Source organism: Homalodisca vitripennis, unplaced genomic scaffold (genome assembly GCF_021130785.1).
Source record: "Homalodisca vitripennis isolate AUS2020 unplaced genomic scaffold, UT_GWSS_2.1 ScUCBcl_4915;HRSCAF=11359, whole genome shotgun sequence".
Lineage (NCBI taxonomy): Eukaryota > Metazoa > Arthropoda > Insecta > Hemiptera > Cicadellidae > Homalodisca > Homalodisca vitripennis.
Window position 1 is genome coordinate 1,762 of NW_025781024.1, and position 25,481 is coordinate 27,242.

General features: G+C 40.6%; 1 protein-coding gene and 1 long non-coding RNA gene across 2 annotated transcripts; both read left to right on the forward strand.

Moving 5' to 3' along the window:
- The first annotated feature begins 8,396 nt into the window (after positions 1-8,396).
- Positions 8,397-23,419, forward strand: LOC124373142. Its single transcript, XM_046831537.1, has 4 exons — positions 8,397-9,399; positions 11,918-12,072; positions 20,189-20,296; positions 23,096-23,419. Exons 1-4 carry the CDS (start codon positions 8,397-8,399, stop codon positions 23,417-23,419), a joined length of 1,590 nt encoding a protein of 529 aa, XP_046687493.1.
- Positions 23,420-23,757: 338 nt separating this feature from the next.
- On the forward strand, positions 23,758-24,356 carry LOC124373141. The gene is made up of 3 exons (XR_006923408.1): positions 23,758-23,849; positions 24,045-24,125; positions 24,232-24,356. It is a non-coding gene; the product is annotated as an uncharacterized LOC124373141 (long non-coding RNA).
- Positions 24,357-25,481: the final 1,125 nt, after the last annotated feature.

Sequence of the window (25,481 nt, forward strand, 5' to 3'; positions counted from 1 at the left end):
TCTAGGTAGCCAGAGACAACTTGCCACAGTAAGCTTGTCCCAATCAGCAGGACATTGTCCTACTTCTCGAGGGTTGCCGCGGAGGCCAAGGACTGCGGTTATACAATGGGGGTGGACGGCCATGCTGCCATGTATATTTCCTAATTGGAGTTGAGAAAAATTTACCGTTTACTCACTTGGTACCTATATATTGACAAATGTAACTTTGATGCGGGAGGTAAGGTAATAAAGTTCTGATTTTATAGTATTTTTTTATTATTACATTAAACAATTTTAAATCGATTTTATACATTTTCAGGACATAAATATTTTGCAAATGTCACTGGAATTTTTTAGGGGTAGCAGTACAGTACAGTTTACCACGATCAGTGTACCCAAATTATCGAGTAGAAATACTTAAGCTTTCGAATACCAATACATTGTAATTATATTTATTTACAATTAATTATTCCAGGCTCTTTTGAATGTACTGAATAACAATAGTGTCCCAAATTAATTAACAAAAAATACATTCATTTGTACGGTATTTGAGTAATGGTCACAAGTACAATGGCGATATGGATATGCTGTTTGTCACAAGCTGTCAGACACGTTTACCTACAAAATATTAAAAAGTGTAACTAAATATTACACTGTTCTGTATGTTACCTTTTATAAATACACATAACCTAGATAGTATTTTATTTATCATTACATTATTTCTTTTTACTTATTAAAATACCTGAACTATACTGTAATTTTAAACTTGTTTGTCGTTTTAATTTTTATTAGTTTAAGTAGTTATCAATATCGATGATTCGATTGCAGTTTTGGATACTTATAAAACTATGTAGGAATGTTGCTAAGTCCAATGTTTTAATCTTTACTATCACTACGTTTCGAAATCTGCAATCTAACATTAAATCCTCAAATAAAACAAGCATACCAAAGCGGTGTGACACTGTTAAGTAAGTTATAACGAGATACGTACCTACTCCTTGCTTACTGAGTCTAACACGTCCGTTTATGTGGAAATAACACACTAATATAGATCAATCGAACTAAAGAATGCAAGTCATAGGTCTCCTTGCAATAACATAGAAACCACGATACGCTCTACGCTGTACGCTATAATACTGTCGTTACCTTAATACGCTGATTTATTCAAGTATGTATCACATAGAGAGAACTGTAAGCCACACATAAACCAGAACTCTACCATAAATCGTTTCTATAAGTCCCTTTTTAACCGGTAAATTATTACTCTTACTTCAGTTTACTTAAAACTATCTTAGAGAAGATCTATGAACTGGGGTAAACATGTAAGAAATGGATGAAAATGCAATAATAATAATAATACCACAAATACATGTATTTTTGCCTCTCTCTCTCTCTCTCTCTCTCTCTCTCTCTCTCTCTCTCTCTCTCTCTCTCTCCTCTCTCTCTCTCTCTCTCTCTCTCTCTCTCTCTCTCTCTCTCTCTCTCTCTCTCCTCTCTCTCTCTCTCTCTCTCTCTCTCTCTCTCTCTCTCTCTCTCTCTCTCTCTCTCTCTCTCTCTCTCTCTCTCTCTCTCTCTCTCTCTCTCTCTCTCTCTCTCTCTCTCTCTCTCTCTCTCTCTCTCTCTCTCTCTCTCTCTCTCTCTCTCTCTCTCCCTCCCCCTCTCTCTCTCCCTCTCTCTCCTTCTGTAGACATTAACTTAACCCAAAAATGCATACAAAAGAAAATTTTAAATCATTAAATAAAAATTCCTTTCTACATTGCACTACTACCCAAAGGATATCTCCGTACATAAACTTTTACAAGTGTCCAGACTCTTTATTCACCGTTTATATATAATTAAAATAGATAATAAAATACATCAAAACTCTTTATTAGGTTGTTCTGCTTCATAAACTGAAACATTGTGTGGCCAGGCACGTGTTGTCAAGTGGACTCGAAAAATCTGTTACATATTTCACGTTTAACTTTTCAACTGTAAAAGTAACCCAATTACAATTCAGTGTTACGTGAAATTTAAGACAAATAACTTATTCATTGTACTGAAAGAATTTCATCCATTAATATATTCTTCTAATGAATAAATTTAAGACTGTTTTTTGGCTACTAAAGCATTATGTAAAACGTTATTACAGTGTTAAAGTTTAGTGTTATTGTTTTTCTTTTCTTAAATTAGTTAAATACTTCTTATAATTATTTGTTAAATTGTTGAATTAGTTTTGTATCTTTTAGTAATACTAAAACTATTATCTGAGAAATAGTAAAAATGTAATAAATTACACACTGTCACATGGTTTTTAAAGCACCATTTAGCAGAAAAGTATTAATAATAGTTTTAATACCCTTTAATTTAAACAATTTTGGACTAACATATTAATATAAACTACTTGCTCCGCCCACATATATTTTAAGTGCACATTACTCTGTGTAAATTGTTACGCTTATTATGATTATACTAACTCAAACTCTCTATTTTAGCAATGTAAGTATTAATTTGACATAACAGTGAGCAGTGTTCTCGCAATTTCTCAAGTCTCCTAGCTTAAAGTCAAAATTTTTAACATTTCTATTCAGTATTTCTACTAAAATACCAAATTCTTACACAATTACCCCCATGAGCGCTTACTTTATAAGTTGCTTTAGAATTCGTTACGTGGATTTGGTACATTTTATAGTAATAATTAGTTTTGTGGAATACATTTGGCTACCACAAACATATAGGGTGAAACATTTTAACCTGTTCTGAAACTATAAGGACTTTTAATGAAAACCTGTACTAAATTTTATTTTTTCTCTTACCAAAGAAAATAAATGCATATTTACAAAAGGCAACAAATACTTCTTAACATTCAAAGGAAATATTTTATAAAATTCGATCGGTTTAATTAGCATCAATATTTTATGAGTTACAAGAATGTTTTAATTAGTTCAAAATCATTCGCATGCTTAATATTTCTATACTAAGTATTTTTAAGCGTGCATAAAACCTGACTAAATGGTGTTGAAAATTAACTAATGCAGTTCATTATTTACAATAAAGAGAGGTAACGCGGGAGCTCGTGAGATTGAAACAAACAATGTCCGCTGGGATCGGTCGTTTGTGTCGGGACTTGTAAGGTTTATACTGATGACTAAAGCTGTTTCATTTTTGTTCTGATGAATAAAGAATGATGGCGCTTGATTTTGAGTCCGCTTGGATCGGTCGTTTGTGTCGGGACTTGTAAGGTTTATACTGATGACTAAAGCTGTTTCATTTTTGTTCTGATGAATAAAGAATGATGGCGCTTGATTTTGAGTCCGCTGGGATCGGTCGTTTGTGTCGGGACTTGTAAGGTTTATACTGATGACTAAAGCTGTTTCATTTTTGTTCTGATGAATAAAGAATGATGGCGCTTGATTTTGAGTCCGCTGGGATCGGTCGTTTGTGTCGGGACTTGTAAGGTTTATACTGATGACTAAAGCTGTTTCATTTTTGTTCTGATGAATAAAGAATGATGGCGCTTGATTTTGAGTCCGCTGGGATCGGTCGTTTGTGTCGGGACTTGTAAGGTTTATACTGATGACTAAAGCTGTTTCATTTTTGTTCTGATGAATAAAGAATGATGGCGCTTGATTTTGAGTCCGCTGGGATCGGTCGTTTGTGTCGGGACTTGTAAGGTTTATATTGATGACTAAAGCTGTTTTTCATTATTGTTCTGATGAATAAAGAATGATGGCGCTTGATTTTGAGTCCGCTGGGATCGGTCGTTTGTGTCGGGACTTGTAAGGTTTATACTGATGACTAAAGCTGTTTCATTTTTGTTCTGATGAATAAAGAATGATGGCGCTTGATTTAGTAACTTCTCATTCTTCAGGATGATAATAATGTAGTTTAATTAGTGAATTTTTTATTGTAGTTAGCTTATATAAACACTATAGGGACTATTGGATATTTTTGGAATATTGCATTAGTACTTATATTATTGTTACCTCAAGATAAGTTTCTCTAGTTTCAAAAGTTAAAATACTAACTATTTTTATGAAAAAAATGTCAATTTGTTTTCCTTAGAATAGTTATCATTGTTAATGGCTGACTTAGCGAAGTCTGTAACTCGAGTGCTTGAACAATTTCGTTTCTGTCTGTCCGCTCAATACCTTGAAGAAGAAGTGGCATGAAGTTGTGAATTAAAGCTTCATTTCTATATAGGAAAACCCCAAATTATATGAAAGTGCATTTCTCTCCATTGGATTTAGCTGGACGTTAGTAAATATTTTTAATCTTACACGTAACTATGGTAGCAACGACAAAATAGCAGAATAAATAAATTTTTGAACAAAACTGGTGGCAATAATGTGATATTTTAACATTAATTTATTAAATATGTATTCCAATAACTTTACCAAATACAGCATCATAGTTTCATGACTTTATGTGGACTTTTATTCCAGGAGTAAAAACAAATATATTGCAGGGTCAATGTTTAAAGTAAGTGGCGAGATTGAAATCTAGCACGCCTTAGAGTTATAGTACTCTGTATAGCTCACCGACCTTTTATTATTTAAAAACTACTATAAAACCTAATATAATGTATGTGACAAGATGTTTCGGGGAAGATTAATTCATTCTTATGTAGAATTAAAATTTTACATTTAAACTTCTATTCTACATATACAAGGATGATTTATGTGATGATACGCGTTCAACCATGTAATTAAGAATAGCGTCATCAAAGTCTATTTCATTAATTTCATATTAACTGAAAACATCAGGTTATGTTTGTTAAATATGTCAAATATATATTTTTTTACTATTTTTTCTGTTAATATTGTTCTATTCTGTGATGTCTTTTGTTGTTGCAAGCTCTAATTATATTTTAATTTGCGAAACGTCAAGAGAGTGACATTTACCCATTGTTATTAAATCATATAATGCGAACGAAGCTAAAAGAATCTTTAATTTGGTAATTTTCCGTAATTGTGTTTATGAAGTAATTCTCAATGTAATTTTAAACGTACATCCAACTAACTACACTACTGATAGTGTGGCTAGTTTGTCTTAAGAATCTCACGTTATCTGAAAATTGAAGAATAAATCATTATTTCATATTCAGAAGTGATTTATAAATTATCAACCATAAATCCGTTAATTTGGGTAGGGAGGCATAAATCACAATAATAATTATTACTCGTGTAAGTAGAAGTACCGCCACTATAGCCCAAGCCTCTGATTGGCCGAGAGCTCCGTGACGGCGGACCAATGGGAGAGCAGCAAGCCCCCTCCCTGACTCCTCCCACACTCCAGAGCGATGGCGGATGGTGACATGTGGTGGTGGCATACGACTCCTCCCACACTCCCTTCCCTAGTAGATAAAGAGCGATGGCGGATGGTGACATGTGGTGGTGGCGTGCGGCGCGGCGCGCCATACGACTCCTCCCACACTCCCTTCCCTAGTAGAGCGATGGCGACAGTCATGACGGATAGTGACAGATGTGGTTCACTCGAAGGGTCATGGCGCGATGGCGATTAGTGACATGTGGTAGGGAGCTGCGCTCCAGATGACTCTTCCCACACTCCCCTTCCCTACTAGAGCGATGGCGGTAGTCATGGCGGATGGTGACAGATGTGGTTCCCTCGGAGGTTCATGGCGCGATGGCGGATAGTGACATGTGGCGGTGGTCTGGAAGGTAGGGACACTAAGTGACGGTAGCGATGGCCGATGGTGACATGGCGGCGGTCCGCCAGCTGGAGAGTGGATGCATTCCAAAAGAGCAGTGTGGTTGATTGCATCACCTCGTGCTATAAATAGTCATGCGTGCATTCCGGGGAGGCTTGATATAGCAGTTGCAACTGTTGGCTAGTTATATATAGATGCCAGATGGATTGATGTGGGCGATGGTATAAAAAGAGCACCACAACCTCTGTGCTGTAGCATTCTTGTTTTGGCTGCTTTTCGCATAGGTAATTTTTCTCTATCTCTAGTTGGCTAACAAATACTCACCTGCAAGCTGTATAAATACCACGGCTTCGTTAACCGCGTTAACCGGTATAGAATTGCGTTTAGTCCCAAAATAATTTAATAACATATCAGTTTTACAGAACTAAGCATTCCGGATTCCATTATGTCGGTAAAATAATGTAGAGCCTGTACATATTGTAAACACCAATCAAACTTACGTCAGAAAGTTCAGGTTGTACGGCATGAAAAACTACGTTCAAGTTTAACAGACCCCCTGTCGGTACGACCGAGTTAGATTGGATCAAGCGAGGGTTTGAAGAAGTTGTAGATCGTATGAAGGTGAACGCTTCAGACACAGACTATCTAGGTTTCACACTGACCAGTTTAAATTTCAAAAATAAAGAACCGGGCTATGTAGCCTTTAGACCAGCCGCTGACGTAACACTTGATATATTATGGCAGATATTTGGTGGGATAGTCCAGAGTAATGCCGAATCCATTACGTCTAGTGACACATTCCAGGTGACCTGTACTGTTGTCAGCCTTCCTATCGGTAGAGGTAGAAATAGACCCGGTAAGTACAGCAACTATAGCGAAGAATGCAAAAATCGAAAGGGTATTGTCGTTGTAGAAAATAAAGACAATCTATGTTTACCCAGAGCTCTAGTCGTAGGCAAAGCCCATGTAAAGAAGGATCCGGAGTATAAAGCTATACGTCAAGACAGACGTCAGAGGCAAACACTAAAAGCTCAAAAATTAATGGCAAAAGCTCGAGTTAATATCGCTGAAGAAGAAGGGGCTGGAATAGCAGAACTCGAAAAATTTCAAGACCACTTAAAGAAATACAAGATAACAGTTTATAGTTATAATACAAAACAAAAGGCCGTGATGTATACTTTAGTGGAAATAATAATGACGCATTGTACAACATCAACTTGTTGTTTCACGACGGTCACTACAATGTAATTACCAACTTGACCGCAGCTTTTTCATGTCATTTTTACTGTGAAGCCTGCCATGTGCCGTATGAACATAAAGGAGAGAACACAGATGCTCAACAATTTGCTCTGCTTGTAGCACAATCTCACCCCCCTGCAAGCTCGAGCATGCGGGAATAACTTGTCCTGAGTGTAATCGTCACTTTTAAAAAAAACCAACGCTGCTTCATCGCTCATCAAAGTGACCTATGTAGAAACGTGAAAATGTGTCTAGACTGCGGTAAACTCATAAACAAAAGACTAAGGAAAACAAGCCACGAATGCGGTGAGGTGTATTGCAGCGTTTGCACTGCTTTTCAAAACCCTCAAACCACCAATGTTATATGCGTCAAAATAAAGCATCCGCTAAAACCGACAATTTTTTATACATATTCTTTGACTTGGAGACTCGTCAGGATGATTGCCTCGAGAGTGACCCCAACGTCAAGGTACACAAAGTTAATTTGTGTGTCTCTGAACAGTATTGTAACCGGTGCATACACAGCAACGAGTCTTTGTGACAGCTGCGTGCAGCGTAGAAAAATCTTTGAACAAGACCCAATATCTAATTTTATGCACTACGTAATGGAAGTGCGCAAACCGTACAAAGACGTTTGCGTTATTGCCCACAATGGACAAGGGTTCGACTTCCAGTTTGTCTTGAAATACGTGTTAGAACAAACAAAGTTTACTCCAGAAGTCATCACACGGGGGACTAAAGTGATATTGATGGAGCTTGACAATGTACGTTTTATAGACTCCCTCAACTACTTTCCAATGGCTTTGTCTGCCCTACCTAAAGCCTTCGACTTAGGCCCTGAAAAGAAAAAAGGCTACTTTTCCGCATCTCTTCAATACACTCGCGAACCAGAACTACACAGGACCTATACCTGCAAAAGAGTACTACTGTCCTGATTCAATGTTTGAGAAAAACAACAAGGACTTTGAAAAGTGGCACAACGAGCAGGTATGCAATAACTATGTATTTGACTTCCAGAAGGAATTAATTGAATATTGTATATCTGATGTTGACATCTTGGCTAAAGCTTGTATTAAATTTAGATCACTCTTTATATCCGAATGCAATGTTGACCCATTTTTAGAGGCTGTCACTATAGCTAGCGCGGTTGTAACCTGGCATTTAGACGTAATTTCTTGAAGCCAGAGACAATAGGCATAATACCGAAGAAAGGATACAGGTTGGTGGATACCCAGTCGTCTGCTGCACTCCAGTGGTTAGCTTATGAGGAAGAGCAGCGGGGTGTGAGGATCCAGCATGCTGGTCGAGAGCGGGAGGTTAAAATCGAGGGGATGAAGGTGGATGGTTTTGATGGGGCGCGAATATATGAGTTTCAAGGTTGCTACTACCACGGTTGCCCAAAGTGCTTTCCGTACAAAAGAGAAGAGCCTCTGAAAGAAGACCCATCTGACACCCTCGAATTGAGATACGAGAGGACAAAAGCCAAAATGGGAAAAAACTCTCTCGAACCCCCTACGAACTAGTAGAGATGTGGCAATGCGGATTTAACAATCTGAAAAGAGATCGAGATCTCACACATTTGGAAAATCATCCCGTGTTGACAACCTTACCGCTCAATCCCCGAGACGCTTTCTTCGGAGGAAGGACGGGGAATGCGATGACATACCACAGGTGTACGGAAGATGAGCAAATACACTACGTAGACGTATGTTCCCTCTATCCCTACGTCTGTAAACGGGGCAAATATGCGATTTCCCATCCTACCATCTACATTGGTGACAAAGAGTGCAGGGAAAGGGGAATGCAAGCTGAGGGTCTTCTAAAGTGCAAAGTGCTTCCTCCAAAAGATCTGTACCACCCAGTGCTTCCAGCTCGAATGAATGACAAATTAATGTTCGTACTGTGCAATGATTGCGGCGAAGAGCTCAACAGCGGAGAATGTCAACATAGCGACGACGAAAGGGCGTTGATTGGCACATGGACGATGGATGAAATACGCAGAGCAGTTGAAAAAAGCTACAAAGTTGTCGAAATGTACGAGTTGTGGGAGTACAAGATGGCCACCTTCGAAGAAGGTGGACTGTTCACTGAATTTATAGATAAATTCTTAAAGATAAAACAAGAAGCATCTGGCTATCCCTCCTGGTGCGTCACAGATGAGGATAGAGAGAGGTATGTTCAAGACTACTTCGAGCACGAAGGAATCAGACTAGATCCAGTTAAAATAGAGAAAAACGAAGGTCTCCGTTCTCTCGCAAAACTAATGCTTAACTCGTTTTGGGGCAAGTTTGGTCAAAGGGAAAACCAAACAAAGACTCTCATCACAAGGGATCCTGAAGAACTCTTTAGACTATGCATGAACTCAGGAGTTATCGTCAACACAATACAGGAAGTCAGTGAAGACGTTGTTCTGGTCAGTTGGCAACATCTAGAGGAGGTTGGCGAATCATTAAGTACGGTAAACGTTGTCCTAGCAGCCTACACTACAAGTCAAGCCCGATTAAAGCTTTATGATCACCTGGAAGCACTGGGTAAACAAGTATTGTACTACGATACAGATAGCGTTGTGTACCTATACAAAAATGGTTTATACAGAGTAAATACCGGTGACTATCTAGGGCAGATGACAGACGAGCTGGCTAAAGACTACGGTCCCGGTTCATATATTATCGAATTCGTTTCCGGTGGTCCAAAGACGTACGCTTACCGTGTTTTTTCTACAAACAAAAATGATTTTGTATGTGTCTGCAAAATTAAGGGCTTGACTCTTAACTTGAAAACTTCCAAAAATTTAAATTTTGAAAAACTTAAAGAAATGGTTCTTAGTGAAACCTGGGTAACGCTTGATATTGAAGAAAAACAGAATTAGGAGAACAAAGTCTAGACAGATAGTGACCGTCAAAGAAACAAAGGTTTTCAAAATTACTGGCCCAAAACGCAAGCGTGAAGGTGAATATGGTACTTTACCGTACGGTTATTGTAAAAAATCTAAAACCAGCTAGAGTTGGAATCTTCAGCTGTCTAAAGGAGGTATTTGGTGTACTAGAGACGGAAACATTATCACAGTGAAATGTAGTGATCTGTTAATGATAATCGGAGACAACAAATAAAAATAACTCACCCTTTTGGAAGTCTAGTAGCCGTTATCCTAGTACTCTCTCCAGCCGTTCCAGTCACCGCCATCACGCAAATCGAATTCGTCTTCTTCTTCTTCTTCCTGTATTGAATATCCACTCTCGGATTCTGAGTCCTGAATCAAAAACTCCCATCCACTACTAACACTACCCCAGGAAACTGTTGAAGAGGTGAATGAGGACGATCTCGAAAGGGGACACGGTGGTTGTGATGGAGTCGACAACAGGTCAATAACACTTAAATACAAAGAATAAGCAGCAATAATTACTGATATCATCTCGAGTTGGCGCGAACACAGTACTGAGTGAGACGACCCACAATTATAAACACCAGCAAACTGCATGTGGTCACCACATGTGGCGGTGCATCTCCTGCATAGATGCACTATCTAAATATAGACTCCAGAGCCGGGGTGATGAGGAGGTTGGTCTAAACACTGTAGAAACAAACTTTTCCTTCGGTCTCTGTGAGATGTGACCATATAAGGTGGGAGGACTCACGCATGTAGATGTGTGAAAACTTCACTGGACGGTTATCTCGAGTGACCACCACCTCTTAAAAGTGCTCCGGTAGATCTAGATGTGGGGAATTATTATTATTATTGTACATGTGTTCACGTCAGTATATGTTTCAAAAGCATTGTTTCATCCTGCAGTCGTATCTCGACTCGCAGTCTTCAGAATATGCAATAGTTTTGTCCATGGACACGTATTTAAGACCCTGCTGAAATCCAACCTTACCCAAGCTCTGCAGTGTAAAAAACTGCATCCTAATCGTTTTCTCAGCTACTACTTCCACGAGGGAAATGAAGTAATTCAAACCGTTGAGCTTTTCCAAATTCTAATGTCATCTCCTGTCACGCTATCTAGTACTTCAATATCGGTCATGTTCCGTACCTGATTGAAGGTGTAAATGTGATGAAATACCCTTGTAACACGGTAGCAAACCGTGATGCAAGGAAGGGAGGTGGGAACTCGGCTGCCCACCACAGCATACAGCGTTGGATGGAGCTGTATGGGTATTTCCGGTCGAATTGTTTACCAGTCTATATGCTGATTGTGAACAACCGAAACGGTAATACTAGGGGGATAAATCGGAGGCATGAACTAGCGTCTTTTGGAGCATGCCACGGTCTACAGCGGTGGAGGGGCTGTAGAATTTGGGGGTTAAATATAAAAGTCCTGCCACATTCTTCTCATTTTCAAAATGGAGAGACGTCAAGCAATAGCTAACGAGCTACATAGGCCAGTTCGTCGTAATTTCAGGAGACGAAGTGTCACTCTGAAAGGTAAAGGACGATCTTTACCAGGCAGATCTCGTGGAGATGATACCGTACGCTGGTGAAAACAAGGGGATGAAGTATATACTGACAATTATAAACTGTCTGACAAAATTCGCAATAGCTGTACCGTTAAAAAGTAAAGCAGCAGTGGAGGTAGCTAAAGCGCTGGAACCCATTCTACAAAAACACAAGATGAAGAACTTCCAGACTGATCAGGGTAAAGAATGGTTCAACGGTCACATTAATAAATTGATGATGCATTACGGGATCAATCACTTCAATACATATTCCGAACTCAAGGCTAGCATAGTTGAACGCCTCAACCGAACATTAAAAGAGAAAATGTGGAAAATATTCACTGCTCGAGGTAGTTACGAATGGGTTAGTCTTTTGCCGAAAATAGTTAAGGGTTACAATGCTACTATTCACAGAACCATCGGTATGAAACCGAAAGATGTACGACAAAAACATGTGAAAACCATTCTGGAGCGCATAAATCGTGCAAAAAAAACCCAGAGAACAAGAACACCTAAAGGCCAAATTTAGTGTGAACGATAAAGTGAGAATAAGTAAGTACAAACGTGTTTTTCAAAAAGGTTATTTACCTAATTGGACAAATGAAATATTTACAGTGTACGCTGTAAAACCGACAAATCCCAAGACTTATATCCTGCAAGACTCACAAGGAACCATCTTGAAAGGTGGATTTTATGAGCCTGAACTGGCCAAGGCGAACACGGGAAACGTTTATTTAATTGAAAAAGTGTTGAGAAGAAAGAAAGACAAGGTACTAGTTAGATGGGCAGGATTTGATAAAACAAGTGACACATGGATTGACAGAAAGGACATTCTTTGAGAGAGAGAGAGAGAGAGAGAGCGGTGACTATATTTAAATTTAGCCATTCCTGTGATGCATTCAGTATCTGTTGCAATGCGTGTAGTAAAACAATCCGTGGAGCTTCCCGTGTCTAATTTTGATCGGTTTGTTACTGGGGGAGGTGACATGACCAAAATAGGTAGTAAGCACGGTCCCCTGTTGCCAAACTCGATACGATGTATTATTGCCGGACCTTCCAACTGTGGCAAAACTAACGTGCTGTTCAACCTCTTGTTTGATCCCAATGGATTGGTTTATGAGAACATATACGTTTTTTCTAAATCACTGTATCAGCCTAAATATAAATTCCTTGCAAAAGTGTTACCTAAAGAGATCGGGTACTTTCCATCGGACGATAACAGCACTGTGATAAACCCTAGTGACGCCAAAAAAAACTCAATCATGGTGTTTGATGACATAGCCTGTGAAAAGCATGACAACATTAGAGCCTATTTCACTATGGGCAGACACAACAATATTGATGTGTTCTATCTCGGTCAGACCTACAGTCGTATTCCTAAGCAGTTGATACGTGATAACACTAATTTTATAATTATATTTAAGCAGGACGATATGAATCTGAAACATGTTTACGCCGATCACGTCAATACAGATATGCCTTTCGACTCATTTAAAAAGGTGTGCGCTAAAGCTTGGAACGACAGTAACCACGGGTTTCTAGTCATTGACAAAGACCGTGACATTTATAAAGGGCGGTACCGTATTGGTGTTGACACTTTTCTTGAGTCACTATGAGTGCGCGGATCTATTATTACAATGATATTGGAAAATATACAGGCGTCAATAGCGACGGAGTCAGGAGACCGGCAAAAGTCCGCTCGAATCTCTGTACATGGTATTATGAGGATAAGAAAGGATTTTGCGGGAACTATTGCAGTAGACGTGGTAAACACGGTGATGCTTATAACAGGAGGTGTTGGCGTCACAAGAGACAGGGTGTCTACAGTCGCAGTTTACCACCGATAGTATTGTTAATGATTTCGTCGGACGAGCGTATATACAACCGTGAAAAATGGATATCGTTCATCGTCGAATGTCAGGAGAGGGGTGTTCCAATAGAATTAGTAATTTACCACGAAGACATGCTAAACGGTACTGTGCGTGAACCCATGAACTTATTGTCTCGGTTCAGACCGTTTCCAGACCTATTTGGCAAACCGATATTGAAACTTAGTAACGCTCACGGTAGTTTAAACTTTACTCAGATATACTTGAGAATGTTGAAGTATGGGTGTAGTATTCCTTACGCAGCCAAGTGTATAGTGTTAACGGGTCGCAGCATTCCGATTAGATCACCTGTAACAGTGTACAGACGCGCGCTACGTTCACAGTGTTACATAGACGTTAGCTACAACGTACACTACGGGCCAACTCCTGGTAGTATACAGGGAAAACGGGGGAAGACGTTTGCTGCAGTGAATAAACTTATGTCAAGGACTGTACACAACAGAGTTCATAAGACGTGCTCTACCCACGGTACCTTTGGAGTGTAAAAAATTCGGTCTCTCTCTAGTAGAGGGATCCGGTGAGTACAGAATAACACGACCAGAACTATTTAGTAGTTGGCACGAATTTACCGGTGCAAACTCAGATGAGTTTCTGCTCCTAAATTCATACCTATTGCACAATACTGACGTGGAAAGACCTATTCAGGATCTGAAGAGGTATATGGACAAAACGATAGCGAACGACCAGTACACTGTTGCTGAAATACCCCAATGGCGAGGCGGTATAAAAAGGACTTTTATCTTCAAAGACCTATCACGACGTGAACGTATTCCTAGATTCAGTCGTGAAAGTGACAGATACTATTCTGGCCTACCACTGTCCTCAGGTGTTTCACTTAAAGAAGTGATTCGTTACATTAGAAAACACAAGAAGCGGGCATTATTTTTTAGACAGGTAGAACTACCATGAAGAGACTAGAGTGCAGATTGATCGATACTTCTCATTATTTGCATATGAGGAAATCCTATATAAATAAACAGATAACAGGCTGTGGGTTCAGTGTCAATCATGACGCGAAACAAGAAGCAGCTTATGACGGAGATATCAAAATTAAAGAAATCTATAAAACAAAAGTATAATCGGTTTAAGCGGGGTGAATTGGAGTCCGAGGAGATGTTTGAAAAGCAATACCAGCCGTTGATCAAGGAATTGCGTGACACCAAGGAGACACGCACTTTACAACACCGATGTCAAGAAGGAAATCAAGAAAGAGGAAGATAATGCAGATGATGACGATGATGAAAACTCAGAGTTTCTACCAAATGTATTTTCTTCGCCTAATCTTCCTCATTTAAAACCATCGGTCTCCACTAGACTTGATTCTGGAGCAGAAGAAGTGTTTGAGACAGACGACAAAGGTGATGGTGGAAACAACGAAATTACAAAAATGCTTTCAACACCTACGGGTCTACAGACGGCGTCCCAATATATCGCTGATAGCTTTGCTCATCCGTTGACCAGAAAGTACATGCAAGAGCTTATGAAGGATTTGGGTGGGCGTTCATCTAAAATTGACCATCTTTACGGTCCTCGTTACGAAAAAAATACTTTAATGGTTGGCAATAAGGAATTGCAGTTTGATGAGGACGGTAGTATTCGAATAGATGATGTGGCGTATAAGCCACAAGAGGGTCTGTACGAGTTGATTTTCAAGCGAATACCGGATGATGAAATCTACAATGACGAAGACAAAATCGCTTACAAAGATATACTGAAGAAAACTAGCGCTCATAAAAGAAACTATAACCCAAATGGAGTTATCAATCGCAACACCGCACGTCGCTAAAGTATAAGTATGTAATTTCAGACTTATTTCCAAAAGTAGTTAAGGGTTCTGGAGCTGACAGGAAAGCTCATAGTGTGACTAAATCACTATCAGATCCCGATACGGTTTACTGGAACGATCCAAATGAGTTGTGCGACCGTCTTAGGCTGTTGGTGGCATCCGCTGAAGCTGGAAACACGAACCACAAGAACGAGATTATAAATATCCTTGAAGAATTGAAAGAATCAAAGACTATATCAGGTGATGGTAACGCGAGATTCAGATCATTGATGAGATGACCGTCAATAAGTTTGGTCAGAGACCACAATATCTGAAGAAGCAAGACATCCAGAGAGTTATGAATACTGTAAACAAAAAGCTAAAGAAAGATGTAAGAAGACTGTACTCTCAAATTTCAACCCTTCAAAATCAAGCGCTTATTCAGCAGGATCAAATAAACAGCTTACAAAATAGAAAATGAAGAAGCTATAAGACGTCTAGCAGTTCAACTATTTCACTGGATCAACAAGATACACACTACCGTACCTCCAGCTCGCTTCCACACCGCCTTAGATGCTGATGAAAACACATATATTGACTGGGATAAGATATTTATAAAGAGCAATGTACAGGAAGAGTCTTCATCACTTGTAAAATGAGTGTGGACAAGTTTGGACGACGCTTCAAGCGTACAAAGGCTAAACAAGGTCCGAAAGGCGAGGGATTCAATGTGACTGCCGAAGGTGACTATGACGTGCAGAGAAAACGTCTAAGAAATCTAGGGAAACCCGGAAAATGAACTAGACGCTGTTAATCTACAGACGTTGATCAGTAAGTTAGGAGCTCTGCAAACCGAAATGATTACTTTTAACCGACAAGTTAAACAGCTTGAAAGATTCACAAGAAAATTCTATGAAACTTTTAGCGGTTCAATTGTTCCATTGGATCAATAGAGTACACAGTACCGTAGCTGTTGGTAGGTTTCAAGCACACTTTAACGTTGATGCACATACATATATCGACTGGGATAAGATATTTATAAAGAGTAAAATTCGTGACTCGTCATCACTTGCACAATGAGTGTTGACAAGTTTGGACGGCGATCCAGGCAGTTTGGAAAAGGCGGGTTAAGAGGACCGAAAGGAGATGGATTCAAGCTGACGACCGAAGGTGACTACGACATTAACGGGAAGCGGCTAAGACATGTAAAAAGTCCAGAAGATGATCTCGACGCCGTAAATCTACAAACGCTGACCAGTAAATCGGTGATAATCGGGAAAGATGGAATTGACTGTCGGAAACAGAGATTGAGCAATATAAGTAAAGCTACAAGGCCATATGACGCTCTAACCACTCGCTCAACTGGCCGAACACATACCGTCAAAAGATTTAAAGGATAAATCTTACAAGTTTCATCGCTTTAGATTACATCAAATTGGGGAGCCTAAACAAAACGATGACGCGTTAACACTCGGTTACTTCAAAAATAACACAATAAAAAAAAAGCAGGATGGTTGGGAGCTTGGAAACAAAAGGCTAAAGCTAGTGGCCGATCCTGTCGAGCTTCGTGACGCTGTGACGCTCAACTATTTCAACGCAAACACAGTTACAAAGAAGCAAGACGGTTGGGAGTTTGCAAACAAAAAGTTAGGGTTAGTTGCAGACCCTACCGAAATGCAAGATGCTGTGACAATGAACTATCTCGTTCGTGTCTTAAGTGAAGTGTTTTACAGTTTCTATATACGTCTCGCTCCTCCTGGTGATAGTGTTAGATCGGTCGCTAAAGACCAGTGGATTCGTTCAAACGTTGTTGATCCGTTTTTCTTAAACTCCAAAACGAAAATAATGAGATCGGAAGACTAATTATATAAACTGTGATTGCAAGGCATACACTGCAGTCTGGTTTTAGCCACGGCGCGGATAAAATGGCAAAGCGCAAGGGGTCGTCCGTCAGACGAAAGCGAACCATCGGAGGAGCAGGAGGTGTTATCTCTAGTGTTATTAACAAGGCGATTGACCTTCTACCTTTTGAAGCACACATCCCCAGCTATTCCTTCTGCGGACCTGGCACATTTTTGAAAAAAAGAATCGCTAGGGGTGAGAAGGGGGTGAATTTATTGGATGATGCCTGCCGTATTCACGATATAGCTTACGATAAATACAGTGACTCGGAGCATCGCAATCAAGCAGACAAAGAGTTGGCAAAGCGGGCTTGGGATAGAGTAAAATCGTCAGACGCGACTTTAGGTGAAAGAGCAGCTGCTTTAGCTGTAACTGGTGCGATGAAAGCTAAAACGGCTTTCGGTGGTGGAAAAAGACGAAGGAAAGTTGTTAAGAAGAGCGGAAAGACGAAAGGTAGGGGCCTTTACCTAAAACCGTATCCAAAGAGGGGGGCTGGTGTTAGAAAAAAGAAGAGGAGTTGTTGTAAAAAAAAATCTCGATCCCGATAAGACCGTTGACAAATTTCGAGTTGATCCACTACGCTAAACAACTAAGCATTCCCAATTTTAGAGGGGTGTTTATGCGTGACACGTTACCTCAAACAGGGCCTAGAAAATACGAGTCAGCTATAGTTAATCTGGACTCAAGTTACGGTGACGGTACTCATTGGGTTTGCTACAGAAAACGCCGGCATAAACGTGAGCTATTTTGACAGTTTCGGAAATCTTCGCCCTCCTTGGGAACTCATATACTATTTCGGACCCACCGCTGATATACAGTATAATTATCAAAGTCGTCAGGGGATTGATTCAGTTGTATGTGGACATCTGTGCTTAGAGTTTCTCAGCGGAAAGAATGTTTTGCCTGAGCGGGAAAGGTTCAAGAATAACTTGTGACGTATTTCCTCCATACGACACCAGTGATGGCGATTACGTAATTGGATTGATAGATCTGAGCACATTCAATTCCATTCCCAATATTGAAAAGAATGTAAACGATAAATTTTATTACGGAAACCATGATGAAGTGATAATGTTTGAGGAAGGTTTCTTACGAAGTAGAAGATATTGCGAATTATATACAGGGGAGACTACCGGAGGGGATCACAGTCCGCTTGAATGCAAATAACAATACTCTTAAGACCGAGATTAAAAGCAACGTGCAGATTGATTTCAGCAAGAAAGGCACAATTGCATCGATATTGGGCTTCAGCAAAAAGGTGCTGCAAGCTAATAAAGTACACACTTCAGACCTGCCTGTGAATATTCTCAAGGTGAACAGCATAAGAGTTGAGTGCAACGTTGTTCGCGGCTCGTTTTGATAACGGTGTAGAGAGTCACGTTATTCACGAGTTCTTTCCACAAGTAGAGCCGGGGTATAAAATAGTCGAGACACCTGGTACAGTGATTTATTTACCACTCAACGTTCAGAAGGTGCACACCATAAATGTCGAGCTTAAAGATCAAGACAACAATCCTGTGAATCTCAGAGGTGAAACGTTATCTTTGAGGTTGCATGTAAAGAAAGTGGGTGCTCATGGGTCTAGTATTTAAGGAGGGTGTGAACATAATTAAGGTCATTAGACCGCCGCGCCTGATAGTGGTAACTTCTGCTAACGCAAATTTATTGCGCTCTCTTGGCTTTAAAGTTAACACCGGCGCAATTCGTGGAAATGCTCGATATAGAGAGTCCCGCTGAGTACAATGAAATCATTACCGGACTGGAATATCACACACATAATCCGTATGCTTCAACCACGTTTAATAATAACGATGAAATACGGATACCAATCAGTTATCAGGACTTAATAACAGCTCCTTTCGAAAGTACACTACACGTTATGGGTACAGTAAGCGGTAAGAAAGCAGACGGTAACAACAGATGCTAAAGTGTCTTTGGTTAACAATGCTATCGCTTTTCTCTTTGATGATATCCGATACGAGATTGGCGGTGTGGAAATTGATCGCACAAAGAATTTAGGTATAGCCAGTTCCTTAAAAAATATATTATCAGCTCGTGCAGAAGACGAAAAGAATCTGGAAAATGCATGCTGGTTCGGCCCCGGTGGAAAGAGAGAAATGGACAAATTCTCGTTTTCTGTACCTTTAAGATTGTTGTTGGGATTCGCAGAGGATTACAAGCGAATAATTGTGAATGTAAAACAAGAGTTGATACTGCTGCGGTCGGCGACAGATGCCAACGCTATTATTAGCGAGGATGCAGTGACTCACGCGTTGAAGATCACCAATCTGTACTGGCGGGTGCCTCACATCTCTGTATCCGACTTGTTTCGTGCTAAAATCCTACATCTAGTTGAAAAAGATACTCCAATACATATACCGTTTAGATCGTGGGAGTTGCATGAATACCCTGTACTGCCGCAAACTGAACGTCAATCATGGACTATAAAAACCTCTTCTCAATTGGAGAAACCACGATACGTGATTGTAGCTTTCCAGACAGAAAGGAAAAACAACTTAAAGAAAGACATGTCATGTTTTGACAGTTGTAAGTTATCGAACATCCGTCTATATTTAAATACACAATATTTCCCTTATGACAACATTCACGGAGACGCAGCTATATTCTACGAAATGTTTGTAAGATTTCAAAACTCCTATTATGGCGATTTAGGTGGTCGTCGGTGGCCTGACGTCAGTCTGGACACGTTTAAAAATAAAACACCTCTGTATGTGATTGATTGTTCACGCCAAAATGATTCGGTCAAGTCTGGACCTGTCGATGTGCGGATAGAATTTGAGGCTACGGAAGCGTTCAAGGCCAACACCACAGCCTACTGTCTACTGCTTCATGACTCGTATTTCGTTTACACAATGCTCAAGGGCACGGTAAAGAAGATGATGTAACGTGAATAAAACACGATTCAAATGACAGAATCTTTCAGTTTCAAATTGGACGCCACGATGGAAGGTTCACGGAAGATAAATATCGTCCTTGATTTGGTCGGTGAAATCCGTAGACTAATCCAGAATCACCAGTTAACAACAATGAAACGAACAAGTGACGGCTACATGCATTATTGCGAATGTGCATATACCACACCGGATTGTCAAGATGTACCAGACACTTGTGTATGTGTAATGATTGACAGGCGGAAAGATGAAATATTCAGACTGTTAAATGAAATTTACGATAATACTGTGCAAAACGACGACGATGTCATAGAAGATGATAGTGACTATACGGTATCGTCTATGGAAGAGGGAGAGGGGGAGAAGGAGGAGATATGTAATTGTATAAGTCAGTGACTAATACGTCAGGTACTTAAAGGTTTGCTCAAAGTGTACAGAGTCATTCGTGATCATGGAGCGAAAGAGTGAAGACATACAGGCTACTGTCGCTGCTGCTGTGTTGAAGGAGGAGGAGGAGAAGCAGCTGGTGAGTCAACCGATGGAAATAGACAAGATTAAATCAATCCGTAAAAGCTCAAAACGAAATCTCCCGAATCTAGTTACCGGAGTGTTTCTAAAGTCTCTTTACTTTTTGAATCCTGATTGTTCCAAATACTTGATTGTAGGATTGTTTGTTGATCACGACAATGGTGTCGGTATCTTGATGAAGGGTAAAAGGGGAACGTTTGCGTTTTGGAAACCGGAAATGTTCAACATTTTATTAGGGTGCGCGAACCAAATCACTGGTCTCTTGGAATCGACAGGCGTGCATAGATTCAGGAGTTCTAAAAGCGAAAGTGGAGAAAATATGGTAGTACGCAGGGTGTTTGGTCAGCAGTACGTTGTACTGTTACGACGGAAAGAATACATTAACTCTGTCCGTAGACGAGTGGACACAGTTCACCAACTGTCTGCCCTGCATAACACGTCAAATCAACGAGCTGTTTTTAACGGAGGATCTATTGAGATCTTACGTCAGTGATGTGTTAGCTCTGACTAGTAACGGAAGTCCGGACGAGGGTTACGTTGATCCGCCTGAGGCTTTACCACGTCACCTTTGCGATAGACTTTTTGATGACGTCCAGTGCTACAAACGTTGGCCAAATCCCAGAGGTAATGAATGCGGCAGTAGTTGAATTTCAAGCTTTTCAAGGTAATAAAAAGCAGTTTATAATAAAAGAATTTGCAATTGTGTCTAATTCATTGCAATGTCAAATTGTTTTTCAAACCTCCATTTCCGCGGGAGAAATTAAACAAGAAAATGCGAAAGACAGCTCTGTGGTTAGAAAAAGAACTACCACAAGATCTTGTGGGAAGAAGGTGATTTCCCTTACTGCGGTCGTGTCATTCGCAATTTGTGCAAGCCTTTTACTATAATTTATACACGCGGACACGAGAAGGTGAAATTTTTAAGACAATTTCACAATAACGTTTACGAGCTAGATAACTTGACATGTGACGAAAATAGTACGTTGTGCAGTCGTAAAGGAACGCATCGATTTTCCTGCTCCTTACCGCAACATAATGACCGTGATGAAGATGTACGGTGTGCAATGCACGCTGCTAAATGTAGTTTTGAAATCCTGATTAAAAACAGGTTCACCAGTCCACTTAGTAGTCATTCTGTTAACGGTCACTGTTGAGATTACATCGTGCTAGCATGGGGAGTACGGCTGCTGCTACCGCTGATGTTTGGGACCTAATTTCTCGAGAGCCAAAAGCTCCTGTCGGTGTGCTCACTGATGCCTTCATTTTGAAATTTAGTCGCTTTCTAAATTGGAGGCTTTTATCGGCAAACTATACTTTTTTCCTTTGACATGTTGAGAATATTTCAGCATAAAGTAATTTGGACCATGGTTTTAGAGAATGCTCGCCTTCCTGAATTCTTTTTGCGTGAAATGGTACCGAACTTTGACACCTACTGTTGGATAGTAATAAGTCGTCACCAGGTTCTTTCAGAACAGTTTATACACGATTTTGCTGAACAGTTGGACTGGGATTACATACTATTGTACCAACAACTTAGTGGAAAGTTTCTTCAGGACCATAGTAGTTATTATGGTGATGAAGCGTGATATGTTCCGTAGAAACTCCAGCTAGAAGAATTAGACCACATTGAAAGGCTTCACCGAGTAAAGTGGTCTATAACCGATTCTTTGTAAGTGTTTGATGAGTCACATTGAAAGGCTTCACCGAGTAAAGTGGCTTCTGGGTAACTTGCTGAGAATCTGAATCCGCTAATGGGACATCCTATGTAAGTTTACAACGAGTCACATTGAAAGGTTTCTCCAAGTAAAGTGGCTTGTATGAAACTTGCTGAGAGATTGTTTCAGCTTCACCTGGATGAGACAAGTCATATTGAAAGGCTTCACCAAGTAAAGTGACTTGTCGCGTCCGCCTTAGACGATGTAGTATATTGTAGGTTAGTAAAGAAAAACCCTTCTCGGAAGGAGGAGGGGTTCGGCATTAAGTTGAGGACTACTCCTGACACGTGGAAGAGGAAAAGCCATTTGCGAGAGCAGAGGAGTTTGGCATTAAGTTGAAAACTTCAAAGTTCACGTGGGCTAAAAAAAATTTGCAAAATATAAAAGTTTTTGCGAGTAGTACTTGACAGTGAGACGGAAAGGTTCGGCATTTAGTTGAGAACTTAAACGAACTCGCTGAACGGTCTCGCAAGGACACAAAAAAAAAGTTTATTTTTTTCGGAGGTGGCAAATTTGTTATGGAGTGGCCATCACGACAGAGTGGGCGATGGTTGGGGCCCACTCCCAAGACAAAGAGAGGTGACACGGAGAGGTTCGGCATTGAGTTGAGAACTTGAACGTGTTCAGTGTTCTTTGTTAAGTGAGATTAGGCCTCCTGGGGAAACTCACTATAATAAAAAACGCGCCGAGACCCCTACGGCCTGGCTCAATGCCTACCGTGGTGATGGAAACGTGGGTCAACCTGATACACCGCATTCCAGTCTAAATATGACAGCGATTACCATATATGGGTGTTGCATGGCACAAAGCCTACAGGGGTGACGGAGTAGTTGGCCAATTTTACACGCTGCATTCCAGTCTAAATGTGACACCTATTACCATACATGGTATTGCACCTTGGATACCTCCCACCTTTCCAATCAGGTATAAAATATCGCGAGAAAAGCTGACAGTCACAGTCAATCTCTACGTATCGTGATCATCGTATCCGTTACAGGTAGGTGACCATGTCTTTACTTTGTATTTTTAGCTAACAGAGGCTCTGTGACGGATTATTGTTATAGTTTGGAATTTGTTTACAGGAAATCATGGATCTTTCGTCAAAACTGACATCCCTCGAAAAGCAGGGTGAAATTCAACCAAAGATTTCAATAAAGGAATTAACGCGGAAATCAGGATACAAGATTCTTGAGGCGAGGAAGGTTCACACCAAATTTGACAGGATGGCTGTCATGCTGGTGATAGAACAGGATGGATCGAAGACGGCTGTAACATTTTTGCCTGCTAGGTTCGAGAGATGCCTTAACGAGGAAGATCTGCAAGAGATGACAACGTCAAAAAAGTTTAGAGTTCGGTGTAGTAGCGGATCTAATGGACTTTCAGCGGACGTAAGGATATGGAAGTAATTACTTTGCATGTGGTTTGTACAACAGCTGTAGTGAGTTTAAAATAAACAGTACGAAGTCAAACAAAGTGTTTTATTTTTGCAACTCCTTCACCCCCCGCTGTGCTTAGTATATGAGCGCTCAGTCGCTCAATCGCTCAGTCTGAGTTTTCCAACATGTACTGTTTCAGTGTTTATTGTTGTTGTTCTTTGCTATACTGCCTGGAGTCATCGGATCACCGCCGACTCCTCCTCCTCCTATCGGTCAGCGGCAGCGAGAAGCACAACAGGTTGGTTTTTTATCGTTTGTATTGTTTATCCGATTACTAAACTGAAGATTTTTACTATAATATTATCTTTGTGGTTTTTACCATCAGATACCCGATTCACCTGATTCTCCTGACGCCCAGCATGCTGAGGACTTTTTAGAGGCTTTAATAGCAGAAGAACAGGTTAGTAGACTCGCACACATGTTATGGTTTTGAGTGAAAGTAATTTAACAATATTGTTCTTTTTGCAATGTATTTAGATTGTAACGTTTTTATTACTATGGAACAACAAGTTGGTTTTTTATCGATTGTATTGTTATCCGATTGCTAAACTGAAGATCTTTACTATAATATTATCTTTGTGGTTTTCACCACCAGATACCCGATTCACCCGATTCTCCAGGAGCCCAGCACGATGAGGACTTTTTTGAGGCTTTATTAGAAGAAGAAGAAGAACAGGTTAGTAGACTCGCACACATGTTATTGTTTTGAATGAAAGTAATTTAACTATATAGTATTTTTTTGCAATATCTTTAGATTGTAACGTTTTTATTACTATTTACAGCAGTCATCTGACCCTTGGGAATTCCCATCACGCGGTAGCTGCAGACGCAGAACTCCTCCTCCTTCGAGTTCTTCAGATTCGGTTAGTGGAATTTTTGTGTGTGTGTGTGTGTGTGTGTGTGTGTGTGTGTGTTCAGTGATCTAGTTTCCGTAATCTACAGAATCACACAATTTTACAGGCAGTCCACGTTGCACTGATAGACGGACCCCCTCAGGATGAACCTATAGATTTGACTAATCCATCTCACCGAGATCCCATACCACCATCACCCGCTGGCGACGGTCCTTGTTCCCGTCATTGTAACCGTATGTCTTGAAGAAGATAGGCAGAGACGTCGTATCGCTAGATTTTTTCAGGTTGGAAAATTAGTCTTTATTGACGCTTTTGCGATTTGACCGATTGGTGTGCAATTGTCCATGAAAGACTTCTTTTTCTACAGGAGAACCGTGGACAGTGCAATGGGTTAAGGGTTTCATCCCACGCTCTCTTCGCGGTGGTACGGGTCCAGAACGATCTCACGAATCTGACACGCTACGTGGACCGGTTTCTGCAATCAGACATGGATTTGTTGTTCCTTCATGCAGAGCGGATGTGGGATGTACTGCGTTCATTCCTGGAAACACTACTCGTGGAAGCTACCGAAAGGGTCCAAACGGAGTTGCAGAGGATCAGATTGCAAAGGACTGAAAGGGAACAGGAGTCTGCTAGACTGGTCGTTTGCGTGGTGTGCCAAACTGCACTTCCCACCGTAGCCCTGAGAACTTGCGGCCACGTACTGTGTCCATCGTGCAGTCACCGCCTCTTCAGGTGTCCTGTATGCAGGGTTCCAATTGTCGGTATCCTGGATCTCTTCTTCCTGTAGGTGGACCGTTCTTCCCACTAAATAAGGGAGGGGGGTATTACATAGTACACGAGGTGACAACCAGTATCTCTGGACTGACCATGCGTACTATGTAATACCTTAACCTGGGGGCGTTTCTTTTAACGTCTGGACAGTCCCAAGCCCCTGTCCATGTGGGATAACGGTCGTGTAAACCCTGTGTTAGGAAAATGTGTTTCTTAAAGAGAGAGAACATTTACGGTCGCACTGTCGCCATCGCTCTACTAGGGAAGGGAGTGTGGGAGGAGTCGTATGGCGCGCCGCGCCGCACGCCACCACCACATGTCACCATCCGCCATCGCTCTTTATCTACTAGGGAAGGGAGTGTGGGAGGAGTCGTATGCCACCACCACATGTCACCATCCGCCAT

Bases quoted from the DNA above. Each gene is read 5' to 3' on its own strand.
- LOC124373142 (XM_046831537.1), top strand. From the start codon at position 8,397: ATGTGGCAATGCGGATTTAACAATCTGAAAAGAGATCGAGATCTCACA. The intron at 9,400-11,917 runs GTAAACAAGTAT...AAATATTTACAG, and splicing joins TGATCACCTGGAAGCACTGG to TGTACGCTGTAAAACCGACA. The intron at 20,297-23,095 runs GTGAGTCAACCG...ATTTGTTTACAG, and splicing joins AGGAGGAGGAGAAGCAGCTG to GAAATCATGGATCTTTCGTC.